Source organism: Abramis brama, assembly GCF_963993115.1.
Source record: "Abramis brama genome assembly, chromosome: 15".
Classification (NCBI taxonomy): Eukaryota; Metazoa; Chordata; class Actinopteri; order Cypriniformes; family Leuciscidae; genus Abramis; species Abramis brama.
The window spans coordinates 31,116,080-31,143,124 of NC_139977.1; the positions used below are offsets into that span (position 1 = coordinate 31,116,080).

General features: G+C 38.5%; 1 protein-coding gene across 1 annotated transcript; it reads left to right on the top strand.

The window, feature by feature from the left end:
• The first annotated feature begins 6,988 nt into the window (after positions 1 to 6,988).
• Positions 6,989 to 22,824, top strand: smad7 (SMAD family member 7). The gene is made up of 4 exons (XM_084137953.1): positions 6,989 to 8,040; positions 8,986 to 9,039; positions 12,846 to 12,917; positions 21,922 to 22,824. The coding sequence occupies exons 1-4, from the start codon at positions 7,578 to 7,580 to the stop codon at positions 22,458 to 22,460; spliced, it is 1,128 nt and encodes a 375-aa protein (XP_083994079.1). The 5' UTR covers positions 6,989 to 7,577; the 3' UTR covers positions 22,461 to 22,824.
• The last annotated feature ends 4,221 nt before the right edge of the window (positions 22,825 to 27,045 follow it).

The window sequence follows — 27,045 nt, forward strand, 5'->3', positions numbered from 1 at the left end:
CTGTATCTCCATAGTCCACTTTAGACATTCTTTTAACAAGAAGTAACTTTGCAATTAGATGTCGACTAACTCTCATTACTGTTAAGGTTAGGGTTCGGCTTGGAATAAGTTGACATGTAGTTGCAAAGTTACTTATAGTCAGTAGAATGTCTAAATAAAGTGCTAAAGGTTCACATGTCTTGGTATTTCACCACGTTATGCCTTTATTTTGTTCAGGTCCTTAAAGGAGTGTTTCACTTCAGAATAAAAATGTCCTGATCATTTACTCACCCCCACCTCACCCATGTTCATGTCTTTCATTCTTCAGTATGAAAAGAATTGAAGGTTTTTGAGGAAAACATGCCAGGATTTTTTCTCCAGTTTCAGTTTCAACTTCAAAGACTCTACAGGATCCCAGCCGAGGAATAAGGGTCTTATCTAACCAAACCATCGGTCATTACTAATGGTGAACTAATCCTTTAACTCCACAAACAACACCCATTATTACTGCTAAATGTAAACATCTGATTTATTGTAGTTGTGGTTTTGTCATTTTATGTCATTTGGTTTAATAGCTCACCGCGTTTCCATTACCCTTCAAACTGCGAATTGAAAATACGCCCAATGGAAACACGTCAATTTCGCAAAAACTCCCATTTATCGCAAAAACGTTTTTACGCTCACATGAGGTGTTTTTTTAGGCAATTCGAAAAAGAAATATTTCAGTTTAAACAGTTTTTGCGCATTTGCAGGTCAGCTGACATATATGTGTTTGGACAGAATACGAGACAGAGTTATTTATTAAATTCATAAAAGACAGGAAAACTGTCTTTTTTTTTCTTTCTTTTTTTATAATTATGTTTATTGAATTTTTCTTAAATAAATATAACAAGACACCCCCCCCCCCCCCCCCCCCAAAAAAAAAACAGATTTTTATATAAAACAGGACCATACCATAATAAGGCAGATTTGTGAAAAGAAAAATAGCAACAACATTATATAATGTATAACATGTATAAAATAACATATAAAATAACATTTCCAAAAGATGAAGAGGATGACAAAAAAATAAGGTTAAATGTCCAGAAAGTTACACAGTTACATTGTTCCTTGTAATATAATAGGGCGAAGACAAGCTTCCAGATATGGGGTCCAGGAGACTTTGTAAAACTGGCCTGTATTTCCATGTAACAGGAATACTGTTTTTTAATTTAATTACAGGAATACTGGATTCTAAACCTCAAATAAATGCCACAATCAAGACATCGAAGCAGAAATGAGTGAGAAACACCCAGAAACACCTCATATGTGCCGCTCACAAGTATAAGGGTCTTTCCTTGACATTAATGATTGGATAACACACATACGTCTCCTTTGATTAATAATAATGGCCAGTGCAGTGGCTGAGAATCTAAGATACATAAACCTATCAATGTCCGTTGATATAATTTTTGGAATGACTTATCGCGAGAGGAAAAATTAAGTTTTAGTCGCATAACATCGGACATTTAGAAAAAATCGCAAGAGTTTTGCTCAAATCTGTAATGGAGACGCGGCTAGTGAATGTTCCTCTAATATAAGTGAGCCTGAAACTGCAGCATGTCTGTGGAGATCTGTGTGATCTCTCTCAGCACAAACGGCAGATGGAGGTTTTGCCGCAGTGCTTTTCTTGATACCTGTGAGGTCACCTTCTCTATTCCTGCTGTGTGTTTCAGGTGCTGAAGCAGACACCGGCCGAGTGAAGTGTGTCGTCACAGTCACAGTGCCCTGCATGTTGAGTGTGTGTTACATCTGCACAGATTCTTCAGAACAACAGACACATCTCAGAGAGTGAGTGAACACTGGCCCTGTCCCAGTTGGAGCCCTGAGCCCTCGTGAGTCCACACATTCATGACATAATACCACTGTCTGTTGGGCAGAAGTGTGTATCTTGGGCTCGCGAACACCCTTCTGAAACCTAAAATGACAAATGAGGCCTTCTCGACCACATGTGCACATGAAGTGTGTCGTTTGGGACAGGGCCGATGACTTCTGGGTGAATTAACTGGCCATAACTCAAGGTTAAGCGTATAGTGTGGAAAGCCTTTTAGTTACATATGTTGATTAAATATTATATGCATGAGGATGAGTTCTGTTTCAACATTTCACTTGTTTTTAATTAGTGATTTGTTTGTTGGTTACGAACAGAGATCAGAGCTACAATGTTGTCTTATCCTTATCTGTTTTATTTTCACAGGCTCTAATCATTTAGAAATTTCATATTTTTGTTTTGAAAACTATGTGATGTCTGCCGCCGTGTTATTTTAATATTATTTATATGCTATTATATTTTTTTACTTTGATATATATATATATATATAGTTTTTATGTTCATTTGTATGTACTTTTGTCATTTTTGCTTTAAGATTTTTTTTTTATATGTTTTTTATTTAACTTTTTTTCAGTTAGTAATTTTAGCACTTTCTTACCAATGCAACATTTTAAAAAATTCTTAAATTTTTATTTTTTCATCAAATATTTTATTTTATTTTATTTTATTTCAGCTTTATTTTTAATCAACAAAAATGTTCTTAATAGTTTTAGGTTTATTCAACAATAACAGCACTGGTCTCCACTGGTCTAATTTTTTGCTTTTTTCTAATTTTATTTTTTATTTTCAGATATGTTTGGTAATGCGTCACTCAAATGTCCTGATGTCTGGGTATTTCCCGGTCCGTGCGGCAGAGACGGCAGACAGCAGGTCAGATGTCTGGGTCAATCTCCAGATCCGCCCACTCCACCAGAGTCACTGTGACAACTGTGAAGCCGCTGGCACCAGAGATGCTGTTAAAGGTACATTGACTGATATATCCTGAGAGCAGAATATCAGAAACAACCCTAGAATAGTGCAGAATTGCACGTGCACAATACATAAATCTAGATGACGTTTAATCATTCCAAATCAATGCAATCTCCGTTTCATCTTCCTGTTTTCCCTTCCTCCGCTGATACAGCATCTTCATGTAAGTGTGTGGATCGCTGACCCTTCGGTGTCGTAAGCACTCGACTGGACAACCCAAAGTTTTACTGAGCAATTCAATGTCATATAAGACTCGTAAAACCGAGGTCTAGAGTTCAACTGACAGTCATAAAGCAGTTCGAGCTTTTACAATAGCGTCCATTGAGAGATGCAGGCATATGGCGTCCCATCTGGGGTGACGAGAGGGGGCTCGACTCTTTCACGGGAGACGGTTTGTGTCGAACTCTAGACAAGACACCTCCGACCGCGCGCACTTCCCTGCTGTTAAGTTTCCTTTCGCGTGTCAGTCCGTCCATCAAGCCTCTTTACTGTTAAGTAAATGATTTTTCTGCTCTCCATCCGTTTGGCGTACAGGTTGAGTGTAAACCCTCAGGTATAGGGGTCCTGTTGGCCCGTATAGAGACTCCATTAGCCGTATTTTCATGCAGCTTGTGTTGTTGTAAAGCTTCTATACGGCAGGGTCATTATATGAGGTAATTACATACATTCTCGGAGCCTGAACACATGAAAGTGCTGTTGTGATTTTGAAGAAAGGCCTGTCTTTAACATGCCTGCATTTACACTGATCGAGTCTGAAGACAGGCTTTAATCCACTGTGATTTACATACTGTCTGATATATTATTTATTCAGATTTTCATGAATTGTTCTCTTTTTTATTTATTTAGTTATTTTTTCAAGTTTTTCCATCTAATTTTTATATTTTAATGATTTTTAAGATAGTTTTAGTTTTGTTTAAAGCCACACTGTAGTCAATTATTTTATCCCTTAAAACTCAATGTTTGATCACCAAAATGTCATATTTAAACGTTTTTTCCTTGAAAACAAATTCGTCATGCGTTAAAATAGCTTGAATGTAACTCGACACCCTTGCTTCATTAAGTATATGCGGTTTTATGAATATGCAAATGAGCCCCGCCTCCACTCACTCACTCAGCTCAGAGATCCACTGGTTGACGATCACACGTTGATCTGATTGGTTACAAGGTAGTTTGTGACGTCAGAAACACCAGCGATTTCAAAGCGTGTTTTTGAGCCTGTCTTTGGTTCACTGCAGTTTTAAGGAGAAAACACTCAGCAATGCTGTCGACTTATGAATTTGTACATGGTTTGTCTTAATAAAGCATATTATAAACACCACATAGACATAAAAACAACATTAAAAACTTGATTTTTTCACAGAGGGACTTCAATGATAATAACACTGGTTCTGCCGATGTCTGGTAACAGCAGATCGTACATGCTGATTGGAGGAAGAGATAGATAGATAGATATGGATATATGGATAGATAGATATAGATAGATGGATAGATATGGATAGATGGATAGATATGGATATATGGATAGATAGATATAGATAGATGGATAGATATGGATAGATATGGATAGATATGGATAGATGGATAGATATGGATATATGGATAGATAGATATGGATAGATGGATAGATATGGATATATGGATAGATAGATATAGATAGATGGATAGATATGGATATATGGATAGATAGATATAGATAGATGGATAGATATAGATAGATGGATAGATATGGATAGATGGATATTGATAGATAGACGGATGGAGAGACAGACAGTCTGCATTATCTCTGTACGGTCTGCTTTGGTTCTGCTCTGGGCGTGACCTTTGACCTCATCAATAGGGTCAGCTTCCTGTGGTGTGGTGTTTGTGCTTCTGGCGGTCGATTGATCAGCTTCAGTGTGAAGAGGCAGGAATTCTCCGAAACGCACAGAGACAGACGTTTGTTTTGATGTCCAGCAGAACGAATCTAATTAAATGAGCTTGACCCAATGTGAACGCGCTAGAACACTCAGCTCACCCGCTAAGAGTTCCTGTTCTTATGAAGGTGTTTTTCCTTTCCAGAAACACGGATTAGGATATGAGATCATAAACCGCATGAAAGCAGCCGCAGCTCGTGTACCGAGACGAGTTCTGGCCATCAGATCTGAGTTTCTTCAGGGTTTGATGACCATCAGCAGAGCTAAAGATGAACCTTCTCATCATGAACCATATACAGTAAGTCCATGTTTGATTAATAAACAGCTGTTCTGTCATGTGTCATAAATGTCATTCCCCCATAGGTCAGTGTTTCCCAAACTAAAACATAACCGGACACTGGGCTTTTGGCACTTGGACGACATTTTAACTAAATAAAAATAAAATAGAGAATAAATACATAGAATTCATGATAAATTAAGATAAAAAAAACAAGTAGAAAAATAAAATAATAATTTAAATTATGGCAATAAACAAGTAGAAAAATAAAATAATAATTTAAATTATATATCTAAATAAGGATTTAAATTAATTAAGGATGAAAAGGATGTAAAAAATAATTATTTAGAATTATAAACATTATTTATTTAATTATATATATATATATATATATATATATATATATATATATGGATAGATAGATAGATAGATAGATAGATAGATAGATAGATAGATAGATAGATAGATAGATATTTTAGAAGTCCTAAAATAAATAGACAAAAAAAACCAAATAGTTAATTAAGAAAATAATCACATTATAATTAATATTATATTATTATTTAAATTATAATTATTTAAATAAAACAACTACATATTTAATTAAATTATTTAAGAAAAAATAATGAATCTCACTTCTCAGTCTCAATTTGTTTCCAAAGCGATAGAGAGACTAGTGTTGTTTCTGAGTGAATGGATGACAGCAGCAGATCTTCATGAGCTGAGCTCAGAGCTCGCGTGGCGCCATCATTATCTCTCTCTCTCTCTCTCTCTCTCTCTCTCTCTCTGGAATGGCGTGATAGTGAAGTCTGAAGCAGTTTATATCATTTTATTTGTTCAGTCATTATTGCATCTGTGGAATGTTCAGCTATGCTGACGTCACGAGACGGGCCTCATTAAAGCGCAGATCCGCGCGCCAGTGATTGCGTCACGCGGCCAGAACACCGTCTGTCATCCTGTAGTCACCCGGCGCGCGCCATTGTGTCCTTCATTGATCAGAGGGCGTGACCGCAACAAAAAAAATCCCGCGAAATTGTTTAGTGTTCGAAACGAACGTCCAGTTCATGACGGAGAACATGAATGAAGCTGTGGAGATCAGTGTGAGAACAGTGACTCAATGATGCAGCAAAACTCACCGCACACACTCAAATATAGCATTACCATTACTGACATACTGTGTGTGTGTGTGTGTGTGTGTGAGAGAGAGAGAGAGAGAGTGTGTGTGTGTGTGTGTGTGAGATTGAAATTGAGTTGTGAAATATTTCTCACCACTAGGCGGCAGCAGTTCATTTGTCCTCATTTACAGACAGGAACATGTTCACCCATTCACAAACACAGCCAAGATAATAATTATTTACTATATTTTACATGAATTTTATAATATAAGTATTTTTAGTAGTATTATTTAATAATAATAATTTATTTAATAATAATAATAATAATAATTTATTTAATAATACATATAATTATTATTATTGTTATATTATTATCATTTATTTATAATATAAAAGTATATATAGTAATAAAAATCATTATTATTATTATTAATATTTTTTTAACTATTTTGTTCCAACATAAATGTATATAATGAATATCCAGTATATTTGTATGCAGATTTCACAACTAAAGAAATGCGTTTCCATATAAACATGTCATGTGAATTTACCTGTGCGTCTGGCGCCTTCGTGTGTGTGTGTGTGTGTGTTCCCTAGCATCGAAATTAGACGTATTTGCATAACAAGATTCTGATTTCATCTGTTACACTGTAACTTTATAAACTGTGTGTCTGTCTGATGGTACATGTTACTTTGTTTTATGTTTGCGCAATCCAATCACTTTTTCCTGCCTGTTCTTTTTTTTTTTTTTTTAAAGCGACAGGGTGTCTAGACAATCACGTGACCCTCGACGCGCCAATGAGAGGCGCGGAGAAAACACACACACACACACACACACACACACAGAGAGAGAGAGAGAGAGAGAGAGAGAGAGAGAGAGAGACACACACACACACACACACACAGGCGTCTGATCTTCATCTCAGTCTCAGTCCTTCAGTTCTTCATCGACTCTCTTGCGTCTCGGACTCGGAAACTTCCCGCATTTATGATCGTGGGATCATCTGAAGACGGATATTTTTGGGATATTTCGCGCATTATAATATTTTACAGTTGCGAATCATCGTCGAGAGATTCTCCTTCGCCTGGGTCTGATGTGGATTTATACAGGCTTGGTGTCAGATTGATCCGAGCTGCAGATTTGATGTCAAACGAATCGCAAGAAGATTATTCATCCAGAATACGAGATCCCGAACGATCGCGGTGGATTAAGAGCGAACTTCGTTACGATTGAGATCTGAGATCGTGTCCAGCATCCCAGACAGTCGTTTCAGCTTCTTTCTGAATACGTCTGGTGAAATATTAAAAGTCTGGCGTATGAAACAGATCGCGTGCGCTTCTCCTGCTCGCCGTTTCTCCGTCGTCTGCTCTGCGCCTGTGGATTCGGACCTCCGGATCTTCATGACTTGCGGACAAAATGGCCGTTTTGTAGCCGGGGAACCCTCTTGTCGTCCCGCATGTTCAGGACCAAACGATCGGGGCTCGTCCGGCGACTCTGGAGGAGCCGAGCGCCCGTGGAGGGGGACGGGGACGCCGGTACGCGCGGCGTCGGGACCCCGGGCTGCTGCCTCGGGAAACCGGGAGCCGGTAAGCCGAACCCCGGCACCGAGGCCGAACTGAAAGCGTTGACATACTCGATCCTGAAGAAGATCAAGGAGAAGCAGCTGGAGCTGCTCTTACAGGCGGTCGAGTCCCGGGGGGGTGCGCGGAGCCCCTGCCTCCTCCTCCCCGGGAAAGTGGACTCCAGGCTCGGGCAACAGTCGTACCCGCTCCCGCTGCTGCTCTATAAGGTGTTCCGGTGGCCGGACCTCCGGCATTCCTCGGAATTAAAGAGACTTTCGTGCTGTGAATCCTATGGGAAAATCAACCCGGAGCTCGTGTGCTGCAACCCGCATCATATGAGCAGACTGTGCGAGCTCGGTGAGAACATCTCTCCTGTTTCTATCCAGAATAATGTGCTAAATCAGCGGGCTTTCTGTCAGATTGGGCTCTTTTAGCTGGTGCTGAAAAACAAAGAGGGTTATGCACAGAAGATCAAGTATATAGTGCTTATGTAGGACTATAATAACATACAAATAACAGTGGGCTTTTGTGCTGCGTAATTACAGTTTATTTAGAATCAGTTTACAATAGAGTTGAATAGAATAGACGGGATTAGGCTGTTGTAAATGTTTAATACAACGCTTATTCAGTGCTATGTTAACACTCACAGTAGGTCATTGTTTATATATCTATATATAATAGATCAAATTATATAGAAGGTTTCAAATAAACTTATATGCAGAAGATCAAATAAACTATCTTTGCTTCGATATGTCTAATATTAATTTAATACTAATAAAATACTGAGACTCTGCAGTGTAGCTCAGGCTTATGTATAAAAATGAACTTTAATTCAAGATTATAAGAAATATATTCGACACAAATATTTTTGTAATACTATTATCCACATTTTTACATTCATGTCATACATTTTTCAGTAACTAGTCCTGTTTCTTGGTATCAAGAATGATTATAATTATAATTATTATTCTTATACAGTGAGAAATGTTGTTTTTATGTGTATAAATGTGCAGTTTTCAGCTGGACATCTAGTCTGTGGTTGTTCATGTGAAACCCGCCGGAGGCCCCAGTGTTCAGTGAAGTTAGTTTGCAGTGATCAGTGTGTGTGTGTGCGTGTGTGTGTGTGTGTGCGTGTGTGTGTGTGTGGAGTCTGGCGCCAGGCGGCCGTGTGTTTATCAGAGCTGTCCTGCCTCTAACCCTCAGCTCTACACAAACACTTTTCCCAGAGAATGCCAGGCCTTATCATCAGCCCACATCTCCACTCACGGCCTCTCTCTCTCTCTCTCTCTCTTTCTTCTCTAGAATCCCCCCCACCCCCGTACTCAAGATATCCCACCGACTTTCTTAAACCACCTGGTAAGTTGAAGTTTCATCTTAAATTTAAGCAGATGTGGAGCCTTTCAAAAGTTTAGTTTGAGTTGAAAATCACTAGTTTTTAGACATTTACAATAATAACACCCTGGTGTTCTTCTCACCATGTAAATACAATCCCAATGATTTGGGGTTACACTTTATTTTAAGGTGTCCACAATTACACATATCTGAAATATTAGTTAACTACATTTACTTACTCTAGGGTTAGGATTGGGTTTGTTGTAGCCGGGTTAGTTGCATGTAATTATGCATAATGTATAGTTATTACTATAGTAACTACATGTGTAACAAGGACAGAGTAAAAATAAAGTGTACCTGATTTTCTTAAACCACCTTAAGTTGAAGTTTCGTTTCGAATGTGTGCATATGTGGAGCTTTTCAAAACTTGAGGTTTTTGGACATTGTTCTTACCATGGTAAATGAATATGGCACCCTGCTACATGTAAAGATAATAAAACGAGACTCTTTCACAAATACCAGTTTGGTAGGTTGTTTTGTCATGGTAATAATGTGGTATATGAAGATAGTAATCTTTTTGTGCCATAATTCTAAGTATATCTATCTACCATTGCACTGAATGCTTACCAGATTCAAATTGGTTTTTCTTTTAACTCCCAAAGTTAAGTAGCATGTAAATACCACGGTATATGAACATGGTAATGATTCAGTGTGTGTTGATAGACACATTATGGTGTCGTTTGGACTTGGGAAACGAGGATCGCATAAAGGAAAAGAGCTGATTTATCTGCCAAATTAATCTGAGGTTTTGGGAGTGTCGCTTTGCGTCTTTCCTCTGAGCGTTCGCTTTCTCTCTCTCTACCCATAATGCCGTATGGCTCATAAGTATGTCCTGTGTATTGGCTTCAGATAAGTGTGTTGTGTTTGGCAGCGCCCCGGATGAGGTTTCCTGCCGATCGCCCTCGTAAAGATCCCTGTCTATCCCTGCCAAAACTGCTCATGCCGTCGGAGTTGAACAGTATCGCTTACGCAGGACACACTCGAGAAACTCGCTCGGCTTCGAGTGCCTGTTTCAAAACCATGTTTCTGCGACACATTTGTGCGTCTCAATGTTTATAGTACGAATAACAAAGATGATGTTCCGAGTGTGTGTGTGTGGGAACGACTGTACGCTGACTGACATTGGCTCTCGCTCTTTGAGTCATTCTTCTTTTATGAATCAGTTTGGGGTTTCGGAGCGACTGAGAGAGAAAGCAAGAATGTGAACGAGAAAAGGCGCCGCGGTGGAGGACAGGAAAGCCAGTTTGGGGAGGACGTTTCCTGTGAGGACACACACACTTCCATTAGTTGCGTCGGGCTCTTGGACGAGAGACAGAGAACAATAGAAGACGGCTGGTTCTCTGCGACGGAAAGAGAGAGTGGCGCTGAACGATGGGAGGAAGTTATTGGTGGCTTGTTGGACTGCGTCTGGTTGATAACGTCAGGATCTGTCACACACACACACACACGTCTCTGTCGCAGTGGTAACTGTCAGACGTTCACACGCTGGTGACGAGGAGGTGTGATGAGACGGTCGTTGATGCAGGCAAATTTGCATATCAATTGTTTTAAGCTCTTAATCACTGAGACACAAAAGAGAAAGAGAAACACAAACATTCAGGCGTATAAATGACAAAGACACCAAAGTTTCGGCAAGAACTGTTGAGATGTCGTTAGCTTAACGCCGATGTTTTTTTTGTGTGGTTGTCATTTCATCTCGCCACGTCACGGGACCCGTTTAAATGTATGCGCTTTGAATCTGTGACCTCGGGAGGTTTTAATGGCATTATTTTGTGAAACGAGAAGATCAGGAAGAGCTTCTGAATGGACCGCAAAACTTCTCCCTGGAAAATCAAAGCGTGTTTGAAGCTCTCTCTCTCTCTCTATCTCTCTCTCTATCTCTCTCTCTCTATCTCTCTCTCTGTGTCTCTCTATATCTCTCTCTGTCTCTCTCTCTCTCTCTCTATCTCTCTCTCTCTCTCTGTGTCTCTCTATATATCTCTCTGTCTCTCTCTCTCTCTATGTCTCTCTCTCTCTATGTCTCTCTCTCTCTTTCTATGTCTCTCTTTCTATGTCTCTCTCTCTATGTCTCTCTCTCTCTATGTCTCTCTCTCTTTCTATGTCTCTCTCTATCTCTCTCTCTCTCTCTCTGTCTCTCTCTCTCTCTTTCTATGTCTCTCTCTCTCTGTCTCTCTCTCTCTGTCTCTCTCTCTCTCTCTCTCTCTCTCTCTCTGCGGTCAGGTTCAGGTTTGACCGTGTGTCTCATTAGACTGACCACAACTCAGGGAAAGTGTCCAACTCCGAAAGTTGCTTCCGAAAGTGACACTATTTCTCACTCCACGCTCACAATTGGCCTTCAAGACTCGTTTTCTAATATCCTGCTACTAAAAGTCATTATCCTTACAAGTGCTGAATGATAACCATATTAATTTACTATGGATATCAATAGTACATTTAAAGAATACCAGGATGTTGCCATGTTAACCCAAAAACCATGGTAAAACAATGATATGCCAGGGGTTCCCTGGCCTTTTTTTGTCAGTCGAACTGTGACCTTTGAAAATGTACTTTAATTCCCTCTGAGATTTGAAGTTTAAATATGTTTATGCTTCTCTGTTGTCGTTAATGGTCACATGATGAAGGTAAACAAATACAAATATTTCAAGTGTTCAAGTTAGCAAAGCTAATGTGATGTGAAGTCTTGTTAAATATAGCAATACAGGCTAATGCTAATGGTAACTTGTGGTGTTCTTTTCAAAAACCCAAACTACACGCATGAGTTTTAAAAAACACCTCACAAATGTGACCCTGGACCACAAAACCAGTCACATGACGCACGGGTATATTTGTGGCAATAGCCAACAATACATTATATGGGTCAAAATGATAAATTTTTCTTTTATGCCAAAAATCATTAGGATATTAAGTAAAGATCATGTTCCATGAAGATATTTTGTACCGTAAATATATAAAACATGTATTTTTGTGAGTGAATGCAGCGAATCCTGAACATAAATGCACAACTTTAAAGGAGATTTTCTCAATGTTTCCATTTTTTTTGCACCCTCAGATTCCAGATTTTCAATAGTTGTATCTCGACCAAATATTGTCATATCATAACAAACCATACATCAATGGAAATCTCATTTATTCAGCTTTCAGATTACATCTCAGTTTCAGAAAATTGACCCATGGTTTTGTGGTCACAATTAGCATTAGCTTATTCTTTTAGCTATATGAACCCAAAGTGTCTGACTACATATCTTTATTAGCATAAACCGGGCGCTAGCTAAACTGCTCCCAGTCAGATCTATCATCATCTTCACCATTCCGCTTTCACAGTGACTGGCACACTTTCTCCTGCAGTTGTTTGATCATAGTAACTCAAGGAAACACACGGAGACGATGTCCCAGGCTCGTTTTATTAAAGGGTTAAACATGAAAGAGTGTGTTTTTCCTGTCTGCGCGCACGGCAATTACAACATTTACTGTACGCCGTTTTCAAGGCCGCTGCTATTTCCTGACTAGCTCGCTGTGTTTGGACTTGATGGAGTATATCCTGCTTAAAGAGTGTATTCCTATTACTAACCACCGCTAGCTTTCTTGGCAAAGACTTTAAACTAAGAATCGCTTCATTTATTTTGCATGACAGAAAAGTGTAAGGAATGGGAAACGAATGTCCGTTGGTTTCCAAACCTTTTTAGCCAAAATGAGGGCGATCTGTGTATGTCATAAGACTGTGCGGGTCTCTGATGCCTGTGATTGACAGCTGTCACTCTGTTTCTCCGCAGATTCTCCAGGTTCTGTGCCTGCTTCCACTGAAACTGGGGGAACGGCGTATTCGGCCCCTATGGGGTTCTCAGGTAAGAGCTCAACGCCTTGTCCGTCTCCTGTGCTGAGAATGAGGAAGAGAAAGAGAGTTTCTGCTTATATTGTTTTCTAAGGCACAGAAATATGATAAGGCAACATGAAATATAAATCCACCATATTTACTTTCTAAATGCACATTCCTGGTCTTGGTTGTGCACATTATGTGTTTGTAATCTTTCATCAAAATGTTGTGCATCTAAAAATACTTTCCTGATCGACTGATGTCGCCTGAAGTCTGCTGGATATGTGGGAACTGTTTACCGATCAAAATCCATCGAATCTGTTTTGATCAGAAAAATATCACAGAAGTGAAATGCCGCATGCAGGGTTATTTTAGAATTATTTACGAATTTATTATTATTATTATTATTTATGATTATTTTTATTTTTTTTCAAGGTTGAACATGGTCCACATGTGCGACCACAAATATGTACAAGACCAGGGTTTGCTTGTAAAAAAATAAAATAAAATAAAGAAATAAAGAAATAAAAAATATTTATAATAGATAAATGAATGAATTTATTATTATAATGAATGAATTTATTATTATTATGAATTATTTATAGTAGTTATTTTTTTGTACTTATTTTATTTTCAGTTAGTTTTTAAAAAAAAAGTTTTTTAAGTTTTTAAAAAATTATTATAATTTTTTTTTCAGCTTTATGTCAAGTGAAAAAATGATTTTTAATAGTTTTAGTTTACAATAACAACACTGGTTTCTTTAAAATGTAAACTATTTATTTATAGTTTTTTTGTATTTCTAGTTTTCATTTAAGTTTTTTTTTTTAAGTTTAAGTTTTACATGTAATATTTATATTTAATTTTATTTCGGCTTTATTTCAATGAACAAAAGTTTTAGTTAAATAGAACAACACTGGTTCCATGTTGACTTTAAAAAGGGTACAGTGTGTGTGTGTGTGTGTGTGTGTGTGTGTGTGTGTGTGTGTGCGTGTGAGATCTGCTCTTCTTCAGCAGACCGAGGCCGGTGTGTTGTGCCGTCCTGAGCTCTGAATACACACACACAGCAGTGATTGTGTTTACGAGAGAGCGAGAGGAGGATTAGTTTGGTCTAGGCCGGGTTCCTGAGTACAGATGTTTCTCATTACAGAGACTTTAAAGAGTTTTTATGATGGTGTTTAATTCAGCGCTGGGCGGAGTGAGTGTGTGTGTGTGTGTGTGAAGGGTCTTTAGATGGGTTTTCAGATAAGAAGAGCAAAACGATGGAAGCTTTACATAAACACATGTTAAAGTACAGCACTCAGAGCGGTGTGCGTGCCATGAATGTGTGTGTGTGTGTGTGAGCTGCTCCCTTTCTCTGGCCTCCAGTGTGAAGGTGCCCCGGCATTTGTTTTATGCTTCTTGTTTGTGTGTGTGTGTGTGTGTGTGGGATGTAAGGCCAACCGCTTCTGTCCCGAACAAACGCCTCCTCCCGACTCCATTAGTCCGAGTTTGGTTCATCCTCTCGCTGAGGTGTGTTTTTCCTGCTGAAATGAGTGAATGGAGCTCAGAGAGGGAAGGAGGGATGAGGGAAGGAGGGATGAGGGGGAGGAAGAAAAGCCCGACACACAGGAAACACACACTCCCAAAGAGAACGTCTCTCTGACCTTCTGATTCACTCGCTCGGCCCTTTACTCGCCGCTCCAGACATCACACAGGTAGAGACACTGCGCAACACACTGCGACTTAAGTGTGGTGTGTGTGTGTGTACCTACTTAACTATATTTTGGGGACAAATTTGTACCCAGAAATGACCAAAATCTCCCTCCTCATTTGTAAATCTAGTTTAAAAATTAAAGTTTTTTTAAAAATATAAAAATACAGTATAAAAACCATTACGTCTATGAAATGTCCCCATTTAGATAGCTAAGTAAACGTGTGTGTGTGTGTGTGTGTGTGTGTGTGTGTTCAGGATTATTGGATGAGAGTCTGAGCATTGCTTGTCTGGGTTAGTCTGAGGTTATTAAGAGTTAACCTTAATATGAGAACGACAGCAAATGAGTTAAGAAGGTTTTCTGAACTCATTTGTCGGCTTTAGTTAATGCATTATTGAACATGAACTATATATTTTCATAGCATTTACTAATCTTTGTTAATGTTAGTAAAAATCCGTAAAATTACAGTTAACTAATGAAGATAACTAAAGTTTGTTTTTCTGTTAGTGTCGGCTGTTTATTTGTATGCGTTATTTCAATATTAGTTTTATATATATATTTAAATATTTAATATTTAATTTAATATTTAACCAATTTTAAATGATTGCGATTTGCAACATAAATAGTAGTTTTGCACCTCTTTTAAAATCTACCAATCTGACATCTTTTTAAGTAAAACAACCCACATATTTTTGAGTAGATTTAGCATAAAAGCTTCATTTCTTTAAGGTGTAGATCTCTTTTGCTAACGTTAAAATCAGCCGTCAGCCACTGTTTTCTCTTCATGCTTTCATATGAATGTTGTTCGGAGAGTTTTTTTTCCCGCTTGTTTTGGAAACGGATGAAGTTGAGTGCGAAACTGATTTCATCAGATCAGTGTATGAAACATCTTTGCTTCCGATCTGGACAAAAATGACCCTCTTCTGTAAGTGTGTCGCTCCTCATCCGGTTCAGCTGTTCTTGAAACCGTTCTGCCAGATCCACAATCAGGCCTTTATAAAGGACCCGTGAATGACCGTAGGGCCCTCCAACTCTCCCCCCCCCCCCCCTTTAGGGGCCTTGTTACCGTGACAACCTCCCGCCTCATTCCAGGGTTGTTTGGGTTAGCCGAGGAGGAAAGGGCAGCACAGGAAATGACATCATTCCTCGGAGGAAAAAGCCTTGAGTCTTGAGTCGGGCCTCCCGGGCGCCTCCGCCGAGCGGAAAGAAAACATTTGGAGAAAATGACACAAAGCGGTTCCTTGAGCGTCCAGAGCTGCTCCGTTTGAACTGTGAACGCTTTGTTTGTGCGCTTCGCTTGTTAACGACCACTTCCTCAATCAAGCTGGACGTTCGGCTTAATTTGACATCAGCTCTTCATCTGTTTTTCGGTGCTGGAAGACTTTTGTCACTCACACACACACACATACACAAACACCCTCAGGATCCAGACACCTCAGCCACAAACATTTCCTTAAACCGCAATCTAATCGCCTAACTAAACACACAGGGCGACGGGACGCTTTCTCACGCACACACACACACATTCATTCAGAAACTCTCTCGCCGGCTCCGGTCTGACTGGCTGCTCAATTGCATTGAACAATTGAAATGCACATTATAATTAATCTCCGTCTAAACACTGGTGTCTCCTCTCAACAGGCTCCACCAGTGCTGGAAGAAGATTTTAAAATGCTGTTTTATATAATGTAATATAGTCGTGGCTTTTTATTGGTGGAGAGAGGCTTACACCTCTGACCTTTGACCTCATAATCAACATGATTTCATAAAGCGTTTCCTTTGCCCCGACACTCCCACAGCGAGCGTACAGTATACGACCTGTGCGTCATAAAACCTGAGAGGTCTGATCCACGTATTGGTGCACAATGGAGGACAACATGAAGTATTTCCTGTGCGTTGCAAGTTTTCCTGACTCTGTGTGTGTGTGTGTGTGTGTGTGTGTGTGTTATGTAATGGCTCTCCATCTAATTGCCAGTTTCCTTTATTGACTTCCAAACAAAGAAGCTGCCAAACATTTGTGTGCGTCTGTCTGTCCGTGTGCGCGTCTCTCGGCCGAGCGTGTGTGAGAGTGTTGCTATAATACAGACGCCCGAGGAAAAAGATAATATTTTTAGAGCTGTAACTGACACACACACATCAGAGAAGTTGCCTCTGGGTTTGTTTGTTTAGTTGGTATTTTGCATGACGAATCCTAAACGTCTGCCAGTTGTTTGATCATTTTCTATGGCCTGACACGAACTCTGCTCGTGTACGTGAACGCTAACGCTGCACTGCATGTTTGTGGTTCTCACCACTAGAGGCGCTATCGTGCAAACGGTCGTCTTCTATAGTTAGTTGCAGGTTTGCAAGTAAATAAATGTTAAATATTATATATGTGGATCACAAAACTAGTCATAAGTCGCACGGGTATATTTGTGGTAATAGCCAACAATACATCGTATGGGTCAAAATTATCGATTTTTCTTTTATGCCAAAAATCATTAGGATATTAAGAAAAGATCATGTTCCATGAAGATATTTAGTAAATTTCCTACCGTAAATATATAAAACATTTATTTTTGTGAGTGAATGCAGGACAATCGCGAATATAAATGTAGAATTTTAAAGGAGATTTTCTCAATGTTTCGATTTTTTTGCACCCTCAGATTTTCAGTAGTTGTATCTCGGCCAAATATCGTCATATCGTAACAAACCATACATCAGTGGAAAGCGTATTTATTCAGCTTTCGTGTGATGTATAAATCTCAATTAAAAAAAATTGACCCATGTGACTGGTTTTGTGGTCCAGGGTCACATATGAATAAATAAGTATTGTACGTTTACAGTTGAACTGCTTTAATATTTTTATTAAGTTATAATAATAATCGTAATAACAAAAAAATATTTGTTTCTTCAGTACTATTTTTTTTTATTTTACAGTGAAATATTAATAAATAATAATAAAGTAATATATATTTAAAAATATTTATTTATTTAGTAATAATAATAATTATAACATTAATATTTATTTTTTTCTTAAATGCTCAGTTGTTTTATTTTACAATAAAACATTACAATAGTAATGTTTCTTATTTTGTTTAAGATTTTTTAGTAATAATAATAACATTTATCGTAAATATAATAATATATTAAGTAATATTATTATTATTTTATAGTCATAGTCGTATAGGCACAATTTGCAATTGCAAGAATTTTCTGTGTTCTTACACTCTTGTGTTTGTGGCGTCTGAAGAGTTGGCATAACCCATGTTGAATGTCACTGTGTGTTGTCGTCATCATTGGTTTAGCTTCAGAAGCGGCCCCTGACCTCTGACCCCTGACCTCACTCGACCCGCGTGCGCCGTCAGAGAGGAGCGCTGACTGCTCGTAAAAGAGTGAACCTCAGCCAGACGAGAGCAGATCAATAAAAACACCGACTTCCCTCCAGTGTGTGTGTGTGTGTGTGTGGAGACAGACAGAAATAATCATTAACTTCTCCAGACTGCAGTGCTGAGTGACTCGCGTCTGCGTGTGTGTGTGTGTGTGTGTGTGTGTGTGTGATTCCATTAGATGTCCAGACACTTTTGTGTTCGTTTCTTGTACAAAGTGACTGTTTAAAAAGCTGAGTCTCCTTAAATGGAAAAACTTTGCCCCGACATATGCCGAAAACACCACAGCGCGTGTGTGTGTGTGTGTGTGTGTGTGTATTTGAGCGCTCAGACCAAAGGGAGCCAGTGTGGACAGAGGAAGGATGGTTTGTTACCTGAGGCAGTAAAGCTCTAAATGGAGATTTGACTTCAGCTCAACCACAAACAAAGACCCTGAGTGAGTGTGTGTGTGTGTGTGTGTGTGTGTGTGTGTGTGTGTGTGTGCGCGTGTGTGTGTGTGTGTGTGTGAAGAGTCTTTTTGTCCCCTCTAGGAGAGAGAAAGACAGAACAAAACTGCTTGGGGGATGGGAGAGGGAGAGAGAGAGAGAGAGAGGGAGAGAGAGAGAGAGAGAGAGAGAGAGAGAGAAAGAGAAAGAGAGAGGAGAGAGAGAGAGAGAGAGAGAGAGGTTAATGGGACCCTATGAAATCCGTTTTATTTTTTCCCAAATTAAACAAACAAATTAAATGTTTTCTGTTTTAATTTTTCCATTTTTAAACCATTTTTAATGGTTTAATTTCATTTTAGTCATTAAACCGCATGTCTAATCAACAGATTTCATAGAACTTAATTTAATCAATCTTTTACAGTGTAATACAATTAATTTACATTATATTTTGATCAGATAAAGTGCTGTACTTTACAGTACAAATTAATGAATAAATGAAAAAATCTCTTAATTATGATAATCCTTAAAATAATCATCAAAATCAAATAACAGTAATCTAAAATGATATTTTAGTAGCAATAATTGTTATTATTGCTGCCTACTACTATTTTGAGAAGTAATTTTTACTGTACAATAGTAATATATTTGTATCATAATTTCTTCAGTTTAAGGGACTTTTCTTTTGGTGGTTTGTCGTGAAGATCTTGGAGCTTATGTTTCTGTGCAATAATTACTGACACTAGTCCATATCGTAATTTGAATTTGATTCATTTTACAGCCCTACTTTTGATTTATTAATGTAAAATTTGCCCAATTCCATGATATTCAGAAACTTCCATTTTTATTGACTGGATTCCATGATTCTTGAGAAATCATAAGGCCCTTGTTGAGAGCGATTGGTCTAATAGAGTTCAGGATGTCAACTGAACACTTGAGGCTGCAGAAGACATGAGTGTGTGTGTGTGTGTGTGTGTGTGTGTGTGTGTCATGTTGCACACTCTATTTCAGGACGCTCTCTGCGTCTGGCTGTCACCATGTCATTCGGGGTGACACTGTGGTCATCCAACCGACACTGAGACGCCACACACACATGGCAGTAAATTCATAACCTATGCACACACCTCCATTCACACACACACACACACACACGTGCGTACCTGCGCAGTTGTGTGTCTCTATTTGACTAAACACATTGTGTTGTCTGAACACACACACACACTCAGAGGTCTGTTTGATGTATGATTTGCGTTCGTGTGTGTGTGTTACTCAGGTTTGCTTGCTGTTCATGATGTCGTCAAAGAGACTAGTCAACTATCCAGACTAAAATAGCATCAGTCTGACACATAGCAACCATGTTATTGGTATGAAACTGCATAGTGGCGTCAGTAAGATTTTTTTAAATATTTTTGAAAGGGTCTTTGATGCTCACCGAGGCTGCATTTATTTGATCAAAAATACAGTAAAATCAGTAATATTGTGAAATATTATTACAATTTAAAATAACCATTTTCTATGTGAATATATATAGTAAAATGTAATTTATTCCTGTGATCAAAGCTGAATTTTCAGCATCATTACTCCAGTCTTCAGTGTCACATGATCCTTCAGAAATCATTCTAATATGATGATTTGATGCTCAAGAAACATTTAATATTATTATCAATGTTGAAAACAGTTGCTGCGGAACATTTTTGTGTAAACCATGATACATTTTATATTTTAGAATTAATAGAATAGAATTTATTTGAAATAGAAATCTTTTGTAACATTATAAATGTCTTTCCTGTCACTTTTGATCAATTTAATGCATCCTTGCAATAAAAAAAAATATATTTCTTAAAAGAAAAAAAGACCCCACTACTATTATATATTATAGTTTATGAATTTCAGTCATTTGGTATTACCATGCGACACCATCACTGCACCATGGTAATGCCACGGTATATTTAAGGCATATCCATTTTTCATGGTGCAAAAGTACCATGGTTCAGTAATACTATGTTATTTTGATATATATACGACGATACAGTTTGATTACTGTATTCATATACCATGCTACTTAAATGGCACTGTAAGCTCTTCAGAGTGTATAATTGGTATTCCCTTGGTAACACATCCAAACATGCATGTTTTGTAAGGGTTGTAATGAAGGCTCTACCTACTCTAGTCATCACGTTAGTCTGGGCTGGTGCGTAATTAACTACACTGCTAAATTACGGCCTACTCGCCCCATCTGAGATTAAAGAGAGACTGTCCTCACTGTAGACAGACAAAGAGTCCCGATGACTCAAGAGCTGAGCGCTTTAACATGGTGCACTACTAACCAGATGTCAGGGTGGCTTTCATTGCACAGAGAATCAAAATGTGATGTTTAATATATGGGGAAGGAAACGGACCAATGAGATTTCCTGTGGGCGTGGCTAAGTTTTCATTGCATTATTACATCACATACAGCCGTCGGTTGGCGAGGGCGAGCACACGATTGCAGATTTATTGTCGCATTGACGTCAGAACATTGTTCGGGTTGGCGTTCGAGACAGACGAATGATAAGCAACACCGCTAAAGTAAACACGCGCTGGAGGCCAGTGGCGCTGCTCCGCGCGGGGCGGCAGATTCCTCACATTCCCACATCTGAAATTAAGGATGCAAGATATGTTTGGCAGAGCTCAGGACAGTTTTCCTGGATAGAAGGCATGCGATGTTGTGTGTGTGTGTGTGTTTACCTTTTTGTACTGGTTCCCCGTCTAATCTAGTCATTCTGCTCTCTTCGTTCTTCCTTGACAACACTTTTGTTGGAAAGTCAGTTTCTGATGGGTTTGGTCTAGATGGGTAATTAATTGATTACCCACTAATGGTCTTGGTTTCAGGCTGGTAGACCATCTTGGACCAGCAACTACCAGTTTGACCACTTTAATCTAGTAACTTTGGGGTTTTTTTCAGCAGGGATTCAATGACGGTTACTTGATGAAGTTAAATTGGCGTAATTAATAACAGAACACTTTGATGACTTTTACTCTGTAACCAGTTTCTGATGGTTCTTTCTAGTCCAAATTGGTCATAATCTAGTTTAGATGCTTAATGATCATAATCTAGTTTAGATGCTTAATGATCATAATCTAGTTTAGATGCTTAATGATCATAATCTAGTTTAGATAGTTGGCTTTGGCTAGAGCTTGTAGACCACTTTGGACCATTTTGTCCTGGTATTCAAGCAGGGATTCAATGAAGTTCACTTGATGAAGTTAAATTGGCATAAAGTCTCTTTCTCTTTCCTTTCTCAGTAAACACTTTGTTCACTTTTACTCTGTTGGAAACTCCAGTAAAGCCAGTTTCTGATGGTTCTTATTGGTTCAAGATGGTCATATTCTGGTTAATCGGTTGGCCTACCAACTGGTGGTCTTAATTTCAGCCTGGTTGTCCACTTTGGACCAGCAAGTACCAATTTGACCACCATAATCTGGGTTTCCCTGGTTTTCTAATCCAGCAGGGATTCAATGAAGGTAAATTGGCATGATTAATAACGGTGTCTTCTTCTTTTGTCTCTCCATAGATTCCCTGGCTCTTCAGGAGCGTGGAGAACAGCCTCACTGGTGTGTGGTGGCGTACTGGGAGGAAAAGACCCGCGTCGGGCGCCTCTACTCCGTCCAGGAGCCATCTCTGGACATCTTCTATGACCTACCTCAGGGCACGGGCTTTTGCTTGGGCCAGCTCGCCTCCGACAACAAGAGTCAACTGGTGCAAATGGTTCGGGCCAAGATCGGCTACGGCATCCAGCTCAGCCGCGAACCCGACGGCGTGTGGGTGTATAACCGGAGTTGCTACCCCATATTCATCAAGTCAGCCACACTGGACAACCCCGACTCGCGGACGCTGCTGGTGCATAAAGTATTCCCCGGGTTTTCCATCAAGGCTTTCGACTTTGAGAAGGCAGGGAGCCTGCAACGGCCCAACGACCACGAGTTTAGCCAGCAGCCGAGGACGGGTTTCACCGTCCAGATCAGTTTCGTGAAGGGCTGGGGACAGTGTTACACCAGACAGTTCATCAGCAGCTGCCCCTGCTGGCTGGAGGTCATATTTAATAACCGATAACAGCAAGCCCCGCCCCCTTGCCACGCCCCCCATTCCTTCATCGATATGGAGACGGACTAGCCCTTACCTTTTACGGACTATGTTGTTTTGTTTCTGCGAGAAGTGGACGATGTTTTATGAGAGAAATGGAAAACGAAAACTCACTTTGACTTTAATAAATGACTAAGATTTAATTAAGTGAAATAAAAGCTAAAATGTATTTTATGTTAAATATAAATATATTATTACCTGTAAATACGAAGTTTTATATGCATTGTTATTTATGTATTGTGCAATGTGTTGATGAGATGAAAAAGAGATGCACTTTGCTTAATATAAATGCAAACAAAGAAATGCCAAAATAAAACAAAAAATACAGAATATATCTCTGAATATGTGTGTGTTTTGCTGATATGAAGGTCGTTTTCTTGTCCTGAAAAATGCATTTTTTTTCACCCACAAATGAAGACACTTTTGCAGTCATCATAGGCCTTTGCGTAAAACAAATCCTATTCGATTTTCTTAAACATTTTCTTAAAATGTTTTATTTGAAATATTTTGTGAGTGCTGAAAATCAGTACTCATGATAAACAGTAAATATCTTATTTAGACAATCTCTTTAATGACCACTTTAATTTCAGAATCACGTTTTATTTCCATCCGTGCCAAGTTTCATTATTTGATGATGTGAACGAGTTTGTGTGAGAGCAAATTCCCTCAGTGTAAGTGGAACGCCCCGTGGGCCGGTTGTGTGCCAGGAACAGCAGGTCTCTGGGGGAGGGGGACGTCTAGACGAGCGAGCGAGCGAGCGCCACACCTCCTGATATGGACGTCTGCTGGGGGGATTACAGCGTAAGCCTGCGCTGACCCCACTGGCCCTGACAGACCTACATTCACCAGCCCCAGATTCACATGCAGACCTCAGGACTGACAGAGGCGGACCATTTCACGATCAAAACATAAACGTAAAAAATGAAGTCTTGTCCTTTTTCTTTCCTCCTCTGTCTGTCTGTCTTGGGTCGGTTCAGAGCATGTTGGTGTCTAAAGTGCATTCCTGGGTATTAGTGTCATGGTGGTGTCCTGGTCTCTGTAATCCAAACTCTCCTAATGCATCTAAAGCTTGTGCTGGCCAGGAAACCGGACAGATGCCTCGACCCGACACCAATACCAAGAGCTTATTTAGTCCACAAAGACACTGAACTGTGAACACAAAACCAGCTAATTACAACATCAGCAAGGACAAATGGATGAGTAAATAAAATATTACATTGTACATGTTTGTTGAAGGAATGGTTCTCCTAAAACTGAAGAATGTCATTCGCCTCGTGTATTCCGCCAACTCAAATATATCCCAAACCTCGTGGCTTTAAAGATCTGGTGTGTTTATCTCTGTAACCCTGCTGGATCAAGCAGATCACTGTCTGAGGAAACACAAAGGAGGAGCTCTCAGCGCTGCCGGCTCGTCTCTGCCCCGAGGGACGGCGCGTTTGCCCCCGCGGCAGCCATCTTGATAGCGCATGCATCACTTCAAACAAATATGTTTCTAAAAAGACACACAGGATTGTTTTGTTGACATCAACAGTTTAATAGTTCAACACTTTGAAACACCATTAAAAAAAAGCATCAGCTCATAGGTTTTAGAACTCGAGAACACAAAGTTCTTTGTGCTTTCCTTTTAGAATGTTTCTCCTGTGACATCATGCTTTGGAATCTTTACAATTTAGAGTCTTTCTTGATTGTTTGTTTTTAATTATCTAGCGCTTCAACATGTGCACAAGTGTGATGATGATGTGTGGAAAAACTCAGGTTATCCAGAAACCTTATCCAGAAAATAAAAAACGAATAATACACAATGCACAATTAAAAAAAAAGTAAAAAAAAAAAGTTTTATGAATAAAAAAAGCACTTTTTACACATATACACAATGTGAAAAACTATGAATGTAAGTAATGGACAAACATGTTTTGAGTGTATTTGATGAAAATCTTAAGAAAATTTCAGGTCATATTTGACCCCAATATATAATACAAAAATAAACATTATATATATTTGTGCTGTCAAATCGCATCTAGAATAAAAGTTTGTATATATGTGTGTGTGTTTGTGTACAAACCGTACTGGTCAAAAGTTTGGAAACTGCATTTATTTGATCAAAAATACAGAAAAAAAACAGCAATATTGTGAAATATTATTACAATTTAAAATGATTGTTTTCTATTTTTATTGACTTTAAAATGTAATTTATTCCTGTGATCAAAGTCTTCAGTGTCACATGATCCTTCAGAAATCAGTGAAATATGCTGATTTTATAATATATATATATATAAAATAATTTTTCATTAGTAGCCTACATTTCAAAGTAGTTATTATATGTTCGTTGTACTGAATTAAAAAAAAATTTGATAACAAATAAAAAAAGTGTCCGCACTATTAGTGAATAGTAGGATGGGAATGTTAACTCTAAAGCAAACCATGTCTTAAAGGTTCTAAACTAGGCATCATTTTCTAATTATATTTTGTGCAAATGGATGTGTGCAAGTCAGACCCAGCACAAGCCAATACCTGCTTCACTTCTGGAGAAAACCCACAAAGTCAGATGCTTTATCTGATTTAATTTTGTTTTCCTCTTTCTCATCCATCAGATAACGGCGCCGCCCTCATACGCCCGAGCGCTTTCCGTTCGCTCTTCACACGCTACGACCAGCCGACTGAAGCCTGCGACTGCCTCCGACATGACGGAGCCAAAGCGCCCGAGGCCTCAGCGTCTGATCTTCTGTCACACTCACAGCTCGCTCAGCAATCAGCTCTGTCATTTACTCACCCTCATGTCGTTAAACCCGTTTGGAAGAATATGTCACGGTCCAAAAGAAGACAAAAGTATCGTAACACTCGTCCATATGACTCAAGCGCTCGTCTATTGTCATGCAACAGCTTTGAGTGAGGAACAGACTGAAATTATTCTCGTGCACTGAAACTCCGAAATCCACATTCATATAATATATGTCTAAGTAGGTTTCATTGATTTTTGTTTTAGTTTTAGTCACTTTAAAGCGGCCTGTAAGAATGTTCATGTATTTTTTTTTGCCAATTTTAACGAAACTTTTCCGACTCCCTATAGTTGCCTGTGTGAAGGACCTTTTGCCAGGTGTGCTGAAATGCAAAGAAAGTGCTGGGTGAAAGTGTTAAATAATCTATTGATTACATGACTACATCTTATTCTCACAATGGCAGTAAATTAATCAATTTATTGATTTTTTGTTGTATTCAAAATGGTCCTTTCTCTAAAAGTTTCACTTTTAACAAGTGTTTTCTCAATGCATATCTAATCAGCTCCTGAGGAACATTAATTAAGCTATTATTTTAATGATCAACCAGTGAGTCATTTGTATTACTGTCTTTAGAAGGCTTTTGTCTTCTTCATAGGCTTCATTTCACTAACGCCAGACTAGCTAAGATTTACCCGAATGTCAGCTCTGCATGCAATAGATGTTCGCAATCGCCCGCCACAACTGCCCACATGTTCTGGCTTTGTCCTGGGTTGGTGGAGTTTTGGAGAGGGATTTTTGAATCATTTAAAAATATGTATGGCATCCAAATTGACCCTGATCCCTTAATGTGCATTTTTGGTGTTGCTCCCGAGGGTATAGAACTTAGGAAAGATATTCGTTCTGTTATCGCCTTCACTACTTTACTGGCAAGGCGTTTAATATTATTTCAGTGGAAAAAGGCAGACCCTCCAACACATAGAAGCTGGTTGAAAGAAGTGATGTCTTGCATTTAACTCGAAAAGATTAAATACATGATACGGGGTTCGAAGCGTAAGTTTCAAGACACATGGTCCCCCTTTATAAGATATTTTAAAGAGCTCCCCGGCCTCTAAATGGAGTAACCTGCCTCAATTCCCCCTTATTATATAATCTTTCTGTTTTTTTTTTTTTTTTTTTTTTTTGTGTATCTGTTTCTGTTTAAACCACTATATTATTATTATTATTTTATTTTTGTGTGTGTGTCAGTTCTCTTGTTTTCTGGTATTTTTTTTATTTATTTTTTTTATATATTGACTATGTTTCATAGCTGCTGTCAAGCCTTTCATGTTTAAATAACTTCTAGACTAAGCAAATGTGGAATACTTGGTTCCTTCACAGTCAATGCTGGGAAATCTAGAATCTGTCTTGTTTCAAGATTATCATTATTATCATTATTATTATTTGTTGTTAGTATTATTATTATTATTATTATTTTATTATTTTTTTATATATACTATTATAGAAATATTTTTTATTTATTTTGACTATTATTACCTTTTTATTTATTATTATTATTATTTATTTTTTTTATTTTTTTTAAGCTGTAGGGGGAGGGGTGGGAAGATTGTATTGTAATTGTAACTGTTAAAAACCCAATAAAGAAAATATTAAAAAAAAAAGAAAAAAAAAGAAGGCTTTTGTCTTTCAAACACATTAAAATGTATAAATTCTCTCATTTCATATTTACATGCAATGCAGGGATTCCCCAAGTTTGTATGTAAAAAGGTCATTTTAGGTAATAAGGTTTTTAGGTCTTATTCTAATAAGTTAGGTAAATAATAAAATTAAGTCAATACTAA